We start from the raw sequence: 9,739 nt of genomic DNA, 5'->3' as shown, positions 1-9,739 counted from the left end.
GTAGAACCTAATGCATACATTCACAAAGTATTGTCATGTTCTGTTATTTTACAAATATCAAAAATATGTCTGTAACATCAAATAAGAGTTATGAATAAATTGTTAAATACAATTTATTCTTAGTTGCGTATTGTTTACTCATTAATAAATATTAAACTACTTGATTAAACACATTGTTATATATATATTGACTGTTTTGTCAAATATATTTCCGTTGCGCCCGTAGCTCCAAAAAAATTCCGTTGCGCATTGTAGTCATTCTTCTTGTTTCCTGTCCGAATTTGGTTCCCGTCATTTTAATATAGACTGGCTCATTGGCACGTTATTGATAAGGTTAAACAAATATTATAGATAATGATTAAAAATAATATGATATTCAAACATAGTACAATCTCTTCAGTTAAACGTTTATTTAAAATCCTTAAAGCTCGGTGACATGTTGTACACCAGAAAAGCTATTTGTAAGAGACAATTTGAAAACAGAGTGATTTTGTTAAAACAAAAAAAAATACATAAAAGCAAGAACAAAATTGTTCCCAAATGCATATCTAATAGACGCGGCGCTTGATAAATTTATCATTACGGTGTCTATTATCCTGTTGCCTCCCTGGTTGCTTTAGATCAGTCTGAATGCACATGTTAAAAAATCTTAGAAATAGCAATAACAAAGCAACTGTTGAAAATCGATTATCTAGTAAACTAAAGTGAGAAATGTCATTATAATTCTCCTACTAAATGCATTTATCATAAAAACGCGTTTCAGGATATACCGACAAAACGGGAAAACCTTTCAAATCAGCTGTCTTCGTTTGAACAGATACTGAAATGATGGTTCAATTTGATGAACTACAAACACAAATCATGGACATACACTAAAAACCTGATTTTACTTATTATGTACTTTAATGCAATAATAATGTGAGAAAATGTATTACTGATGGAAATGAAAACAGACGAATGAATTGCGTTACATTTTCGTTTTAACCATTTAAAGATCAATAATTTATTGTATGACATGTGAAACATTAAACAATATGAAAATTTTAATTTTAATTTAATCCCCCATAAGGCATCTTATCTAATATACTAAACAAAGCACGCATGCACGCTTTTTTGTATAGGGAGGAGTTTTGAAATTTAGAGAGAAGTGATCATCAAGATCAAACTATAACATTCGTTTGCACTGTTTTCTTTTCATTAAATAATAATTACAAGTAACAAGTAGGTCTGTACATGCATATAAAGCAAACATGTTTATGGCATATGCATGCAAATAAGATATACTATGCTCAAATTTGATTTTTAAAAATATTAATAATTGCTACACAGTCTCTTTGTATGTATAAAATAAACATGTTTCAAATTCATTTAAGGTAGATATGATATGTTTTGAACTCTACACACTATATGTGGTCATCATATGAATATTTAGTGTCCTTAAAAAACTGACATTTTTGTTTAAGAAAAGACCAATTTTACTTGACACGTAATAGACATGCAACTTCCATACATAGTTTATTTATTATTTTATTCAAATTAAACAAATTTCATGAATTTCAATGCCTTTCTAAGATAAAAATATTTTACCAAAAGATGAACATAGTATATCTTTAAACATCGTTTCCTGATGTAATAAATAAAAAAAATGTGCCACTCTTGACCAATTTGATTTTGTAAATGCTCACTAATGAACACTAACCTTCATGTTTACTTAATGATGAATGATTTTGTAATAAAAAAATTATACAGTTACGTACAGTAATTATTTAGTTCGTTATTAACGAGTGATTAACAACAACAAACTTGCAAAAATTACACACATTAATATTCGTAGGATTTAACTAAATCATCAATTTGCTTGCTAGACATATACTCATATACAGCAATTCTGTAACGCATCAATAGGGTAAAAAAACGAACAAACAAAAATGTTAAGTGTTTTCTTTTCAATAATGATTATCAATGACAAATTCTAATAAATCAAAACAAAAATACATTATCATTAAAATTTATTAGTGGAATAATTGCCTGACAGTCGACGATATCGAATTCATGAAAAAAAATTGAAACATGCAAAGGAAAATAATAGTGCTGGGGAATAGACCAAGCCACTTTGTTATTGATTGTATAATCATTTTTAAACCATCATTTATCACTGTTTTTCATTCACAAGTCATTGTTTATCATTCAGTTCATCATACATAAATCAACAAATCAATTTCAAGTTCGACTCTTACACAACAAGTCCAATGGCAGATTGAATGACCAATCGCCGAATTAATGATTACTGCTAGATCTAACTGTTGGGGTTCAATCACAAACAGTATTTAACACAATGTTTTATATCTTTCTTTAACTTAAATTGAATTATTTTTAGTTAATAAAACACTGCGTCGAAAAATTCTGCCATGGACAATCCTCAATTTTCTAATGTCGACTGTCGACGAACTGGAGTTAGTAAACTATTTCATTTGTTGGTCGTAAGGTGCCACTCACAAGTAACTGCAAATATAAAGAAAACAAGAGCAGAAACAGATATATAGTATACATTGTATAAATTCTTAATTTTCTATTTGATAACTATGGGTAGGGTGGGCGGGTTCAACTTCGATTCACATTAAAAAGAGACTGGACCATGTGCTCCGGAATATATGACGTAGACGACTGATGACGTAAGCGCTAGCATTAACTGTGACCTTTCAACTTAAGTCCGGAATATATGACGTAGACGACTGATGACGTAAGCGCTAGCATTAACTGCGACCTTTCAACTAAAGGGGAGACATAATCTGAGCTGCGTGTAATAAGACCTTACGACTTATCTCCCTTATAATGAAAGAATTGTCTAGATAAACTGCATTATCACATTAACACGGATAATGCTTATTATCAATGACAAATTCTAATAAATCAAAACAAAATTACATTATCATTAAAATTTATTAGTGGAATAATTGCCTGACAGTCGACGATATCGAATTCATGAAAAAAATTGAAACATGCAAAGGAAAATAATAGTGCTGGGGAATAGACCAAGCCACTTTGTTATTGATTGTATAATCATTATTAAACCATCATTTATCACTGTTTTTCATTCACAAGTCATTGTTTATCATTCAGTTCATCATACATAAATCAACAAATCAATTTCAAGTTCGACTCGTACACAACAAGTCCAATGGCAGATTGAATGACCAATCGCCGAATTAATGATTACTGCTAGATCTAACTGTTGGGGTTCAATCACAAACAGTATTTAACACAATGTTTTATATCTTTCTTTAACTTAAATTGAATTATTTTTAGTTAATAAAACACTGCGTCGAAAAATTCTGCCAATGAGTACGCAGTGCTCACGCCAAATTTATTTTTTCGCCGCTGTCAGGCTTTTAGTTATTCAGTCAATTGGATATACGTTTGCATTATTAGTCAAAAATGTTTCAATAGCACCTGGAATTGTGTTTAAAAATATATCATTTCCAATATAAGACAAATGTACACCATCATCAGAAAATAATGCTGGCATTTTATCTTGAAAATCTGGATGTTTTATACACTTATGACCAAGCTTGGCTAGAAAATATATCAATGCTCTATTTATTCTTTTCCGATTTTCATCCATAGCTTTATTATTTTCGGAGTACCTCCAGACAAAACGAGGTAATATCGAGGACCAAACAATACAGGCCCTAGGCAAAATTCTCATTATCTGAGAAATAACTTCTTTAAAATGGTGTCTTATTTAAAACACCACATGGTTTTAGACCTATATCATTGCAACCAAAGTGTAAAACAATAAAACTTGGTGGTGGCAAACAAAAAGACATTGAGTAAATAATATTGTAAAGTTGCCTATAATGTAAGCCCGGATGGCCAGCCCAAAATACAGTCACACCGCGTCGCTGAAGACCAAGGTGACGTCCCATCGGCCTCGTTTTAGCATGTGCCTCTGCTCTCTTAATGATTGAAGACCCTACGATCCAAATATTTTGACAAGGCTGGCCAACGTTATCTAAAAATAAAATTTTTATGGAATTATCTTATCTAACCTAATGTATCTCTTATAAGCCCTGGATTTCGAAGACCACCTACCCATTTGCATTATAATATCGTCAGAGATATTTAATTGAGAAGCTGTGGTAGCCGCGCCAATACGAAATGAATGGCTTTTTATATTTGAGTCAATGTTGAGGAAATTTAAACATTTGCGAAGCATGAAACGGAACTGATATTTAGTCATTGGTTGCCCACTGAAATGGCAAAATAGAGGACCGTCTATTTGAGGGCGTAAAGTAATGTAATGGCGAAGTAGTCTATAGGGACATATCTCAGGGTAATGTGATATACAAAATGTCAGTGTTACCGACGACCCAAACTGATCGGTTTTGGAAAATCTTATCGTTAAAAAACATTCGTTCTCCGAAAATCTAAGGTCTCCTAACTGAACGACTCTATTGGTGTCTGATTTCTTTGTGTCAACGGCTATTTCGCCTACCCGCAGAAAACCAAAAAATGCACAAACAAAGGCCGTTATGTACAATATTGATTCATAGTTTGAATATGCAACTTTCTGTAAAGCCATTGGGAAGCGAAGAAGCACCTGTAGCGTTATTGGAACACGCAAATCCTTTTTTGATCGGATGCGTCGCATTCCACATAACATCTTTTTTACTATAAATGATTGTGTATTATCCGGCATATCATTCATCTTTAAGAAAAACGAAATGCCGGATAAATAGGAGTTAACTGTAGCAAATGCGAACTTTTTGAGTGAGAGATAACCTATAAAATTAACCATATGATCCACCGGTGGGGGCCACACATCCGGTAGTTCATGCAAACAGCGAAAGTTCTTGAATGCATTTATAGCTTGGTTATAAATTTGTTTCGTTTTTTCCGAAACCGAGGAATTTAGTAGAACTGCTATTTCATCGGCAAGTACGTCATGAAGTCCCTCGGGATTGGTGTTGGGTGAACTTCCGCTTCCGGTGCTAACATTCGGAACGTCTTCCACTGCATTCGTGAAATTGAATCAACAATGTTATTGTTTACACCACTGATATGTACAGCATTTAATTGGAAATCAAATTTCAGAGACCATAACACTATTTGTCTAACAAGTGCCATTACTCTATTAGATTTCGAAGATTTTGAATTAAGTATATGTACTACTGCCATATTGTCGCAGCTAAACTGAATACGCATAGATCGAAAATGTTCGGACCATAAAAAACAAGCCAATGCTATTGGTATTATTTCCAAAAAGGTAATATCTTTAAGAATATCTGTATCTTTCCATTGTTGAGGCCATTGCATAAAAGCCCAACGACCATTAAAATAAATACCACAGCCCAAATTTGACTGCCCTGCGCTGTCAGTAAACAACTGTATGTCTGAATTCGATTTCCATTCAGTGTCTAACATTACCGAAGTGCCATTATAATTAGTCAAGAAAGTTTTCCACATATTTAAATCGCTTTTTAGACCATTTGACAAGCGGATTTTGTGGTACGGCTTTTTTGCTTGCGACATAGCTGAGTAAAGCCGGCGGATAAATGCACGTGCTGAGGGCATTGCTTTTGCGCAAAAGGCCAATGAACCAGTCAATGATTGTAATTGTTGCAACGTTATTTTTCGTAATAACAATGCATCATTAATTTGATGTAATAAATTCATAACTTTGTCCCGAGGTACGCGTATTTCCATTGAAATTGAATCAAGCTCTAAACCAAGGTAAAGTAAGCATGTCACGGGGCCGACAGTTTTATCACAAGCGATTGGTACACCAAATTCAGTACACATTGCTTCGAACTTTAACATGCTCAATTTACATTTATCAGAATTTGCAACAGACATGAAAATAAAATCATCAAGATAATGATCTATATCATTGTAACCAGTTCGGCGTTTGATTTCCCAATTTAGAAAAGATGAAAATTTTTCGAAAGTAGAACAGCTAATAGAACAGCCCATTGGCATGCATTTGTCAATATAATATTGACCATCCAGCATGATTCCTAACAGGTCAAAATCTCCAGGATAGCATGGTAAAATTCTGAAAGCATTTTTCAAATCCATTTTTCCCATTAATGTACCTTTACCTAGCCTTTTTATCATTTTTACAGCATTATCAAAATCCGAATATTTGACAGATGTTAACATTGGGTCAATATAATCATTAACACTATCGCTTGCGGGATGTGACATGTGTGTAATTAACCTAAATCCGCCGGATTTCTTTGGAACTAGCCCGATCGGGGAACATCTAAGATTTGATATAGGTCTTGTGGCGTAGGGGCCCGACATACGCCCAGCATCTATCTCGTCATAAATTTTTTGTTTTGCAATGTCAATATTATCAATGACTGACTTTAAATTTTTGCTGTCCCTATAAATTCTTGGACCTGCATAACCAAGAGGGAAACCATGCTGAAAACCGTGAATTAGAAATTTTGCATCATTTGCGTTTGTATATTTTTCGAGAAATGGTGAAATTTTATCCATTATTATTGGCGTTTTACCTTTGGCCCATAAATTGGGGTCGAAAGGCAGACTGAGAATATGACGGAGGAATTGGTCTAAAACCCCTAGGCCTTTGAAATGTATTTACATGCCGGGTTTGAAACACATTATTTGTTCCGCTAAGCGGCACATTTGTGCTGCCAAGCGGAACAAAGCGCGGTCGAGGAACATATTGTGCCCCTGACGCACTGCTATTAAATCTCATCGACTTCTGATTGGATGGATGAGGTAATTTGCATACAATACAGGTGTGCCTATACTGACAAAACATCTTATAACATCCGCCTTTGAAATTGTAATCATAACAAGGCCTGCAGAGGCATTTCTGTTTACCTCGTCACTAGTGGAAGGGTTATCGCCTAGCAACCCGCATGTAAGCCACAAATGACCATCAATATTGGACCACAGACGACTAGAGTTAATAGACATGCGAAGGCGAAATTGAATATCATATTGGTAACACTTCTGGAATTTATTAGATGCGGAAGCACCTCGAACAATTGCCATGTATTTCAAAAGTTCCGCTGCTCTTAATGGGTGTTTTTTAATGTAAACTAAAATGAAGTTTACAAAAGCATCAGTCCAATAATCAATATTATCAATTTGTTTTAGTTTTTTATTAGATTTCAATTCAAACTTATTATTTAATGAATATCCAGGTCATGAGTAGGTATTACCAAAATAGGGTCACACTCACCTTGGATATTGGAAGTTTCAGAAGGAGACAGCCTTTGAGAAACCATTGGAAACCCAATCACGTTATGCTCTTGCTGAAGCTCAGGAGCGGGGTTGCCAGCTACCTGACAGCCTGTGGGTAAATTGCCATCACCATGCTCAGTATCGGTAGGAACATGTGCTTCCGCATTGACAGCCACATTTTGTTCAGCTGTTGGTGTTGCTTTGCAAGTTTGTTTTCTTGGCCGCGCCGATTGACCTCTTGCCAATGACCTTGAGGAATGGCGTGGAAACGAAACGGGGTTTCCCTGTCTGTTAGATTTCGCCTTTGCCTTAGGCATCCTAGGAAATATAATTTAATAGTGAAAACAGTGTTTAATGATAAATTCACTGATATAAAGAGTAGAACTTTGTTTCACTTTATACAGTTACTGGTCTATCCGATGTCACCGTCTCCCACGGCCACACCTCGTGGTATGATTATAATTTATTTACTATACTATATTTATCCGGATATTATAAATCAAATATCAATTTTGTACATGAAATTTAACTATCTAATAATTGTGACAAATTTACTTATCTGATAAAGCTGTTGTTTGGTAAATATTCCTCCTTTTTGGATACGATTCAACTTCGATTCACATAAAAAAGAGACTGGACCATGTGCTCCGGAATATATGACGTAGACGACTGATGACGTAAGCGCTAGCATTAACTGTGACCTTTCAACTAAAGTCCGGAATATATGACGTAGACGACTGATGACGTAAGCGCTAGCATTAACTGCGACCTTTCAACTAAAGGGGAGACATAATCTGAGCTGCGTGTAATAAGACCTTACGACTTATCTCCCTTATAATGAAAGAATTGTCTAGATAAACTGCATTATCACATTAACACGGATAATGCTTATTATACGTTTTTACCTTCCAGACAGGGTTCAAGCTCTGTTACAGCAAGCTTTATCAATTGCAGACGCAATTAACCATATTTAGATACCCTTTTCAATGGTTAAATTAAACACGGGAGAACACAATTATGGATAAACATTGGTAATCACTTTTTCATTTTTGTCACTGATTTCAATGATAAACATGTGCGGGTTCCGTTTAAGTGTCAATGCATCAAGTCGAGTAGAATAATGCCATTTTGTATTACATGAACTATTAATCATTCATGTTTAAAGAATACAATTAGAATTTTACAACAGAGATTATCGATGAATAAATCTATTAAAGGAGTGTTTGTGACTGGCGCCAGTCATGAAAGAAAGATATGTTAGTAATGTTTCCAAAGTCAGAAGTCAGCGAAGGTATTTTAGTAACAATAACCTGATCATTACTAAATAACACATACCATCAATAAACTAAAGACTTTATCGATTTAACTTTGAAATAAGATATTTCTAGCTATTCAAATTAGCTTAGCCAAACAAATATTAAATTGCCTCATTTAAAAGAATATGTTTATTAGGTTAATATTTTACAAAATTTCGGTAAAATATTGACTCGTATAGATTGACTTTAAAGTGTACGAAATCAATTTTGTTTGAAACAAATAGGTGAGGTAACTGATTAGAAGATGTCTTTGTATTATTTTTTTGACAGAGAGATTGAATTAAGTGATTTAGAAGAGGTTGACTTGATTGAATTTTACCGGTTATTTGGGGCTTATTCTCATTGGGCTGTTTATGTTGGTAAATATATATTTTATTAAAAAATACGTAGAATGTATTTTATTGTTTTTTTATTATGTACTGGTATTTTTATATAATTAAACAGTAATAATGGTATGTTTGAAATGCTGAGATAAATGTTCTTGTATTAAGATTATTACCAATATCTTTAAAGATACTTTTATATTGATATTAATGCTTTTATCGGAATGATGTTTTTTAGAAAAATGTAGGTATTCATTTTACCCGACTCCCTTGTGTTTTTTTGTAGTTTTGATAACGTAGGAATAAATATATTTTATTATTTATAATTAAAAGCTCATCATGTCTTAAAAAACTCCTAGAAAGTAAACTGGTATTAAACATATTTCCAGTAACTGCCGGTATAGATTAGAAGATCATGATCGGGGTACAGTATGGCAATGAATTAAGAATTCATTCTCTCAAATCAACAACAATAATGAGAAATCACATTACATTAAAGATTACATACACTATCAATTTTGATTTTAAATACACCGTTACCTTGAATACTTTTTTGGAGTTGATTATCCATTTTTACTTGACCAGGCGGAGTACAATATTCATTTAATACGGATTGTTCAGGACTAATATTTATAAAATGACACAGGTTTTTTTGTGGAGATATGCTCTTATCGTGATTTATATCGAAAAAAAAAAACAACAAGTGGTGCAAAAGCTAAATGTTTATTTGTTACATTTTGTAAGGTGTGAAATGAATGTTTCTTTGATTAGACACATAATACATGTAATAGGAAATCCCAACCCAGAATAAACAGTTCCATCGCCGTACCTGATAAAACCGACATAAAATAGAAAGTATCATGCAATTCTCAATATCTG

The 9,739-nt window shown here is 33.4% G+C and overlaps 1 protein-coding gene across 1 annotated transcript; it reads right to left on the bottom strand.

Annotated features, from left to right (window-relative positions):
- Positions 1-2,454: 2,454 nt before the first annotated feature.
- On the bottom strand, positions 2,455-8,110 carry LOC132737888 (uncharacterized). The gene is made up of 2 exons (XM_060725260.1): positions 7,220-8,110; positions 2,455-2,502 (listed from the first exon to the last, which is right to left on the bottom strand). The coding sequence occupies exons 1-2, from the start codon at positions 7,536-7,538 to the stop codon at positions 2,468-2,470; spliced, it is 354 nt and encodes a 117-aa protein (XP_060581243.1). The 5' UTR covers positions 7,539-8,110; the 3' UTR covers positions 2,455-2,467.
- Between the last annotated feature and the right edge of the window lie 1,629 nt (positions 8,111-9,739).

Source organism: Ruditapes philippinarum, unplaced genomic scaffold (genome assembly GCF_026571515.1).
Source record: "Ruditapes philippinarum isolate M1 unplaced genomic scaffold, ASM2657151v2 ctg13348_1_1_1_1, whole genome shotgun sequence".
In the NCBI taxonomy this organism is placed as follows: domain Eukaryota; kingdom Metazoa; phylum Mollusca; class Bivalvia; order Venerida; family Veneridae; genus Ruditapes; species Ruditapes philippinarum.
Note: the sequence above shows the minus strand (reverse complement) of the source record. Positions and strands in the feature narration are given on the sequence as shown.

What these genes read in the sequence shown, in the direction of transcription:
- LOC132737888 (XM_060725260.1), bottom strand. Translation starts at nt 7,538, where the DNA reads ATGCCTAAGGCAAAGGCGAAATCTAACAGACAGGGAAACCCCGTTTCG. An exon ending in TGAAACTTCCAATATCCAAG is followed by an intron (nt 2,503 to 7,219) that starts GTGAGTGTGACC and finishes TTATATTTGCAG; the next exon opens with TTACTTGTGAGTGGCACCTT.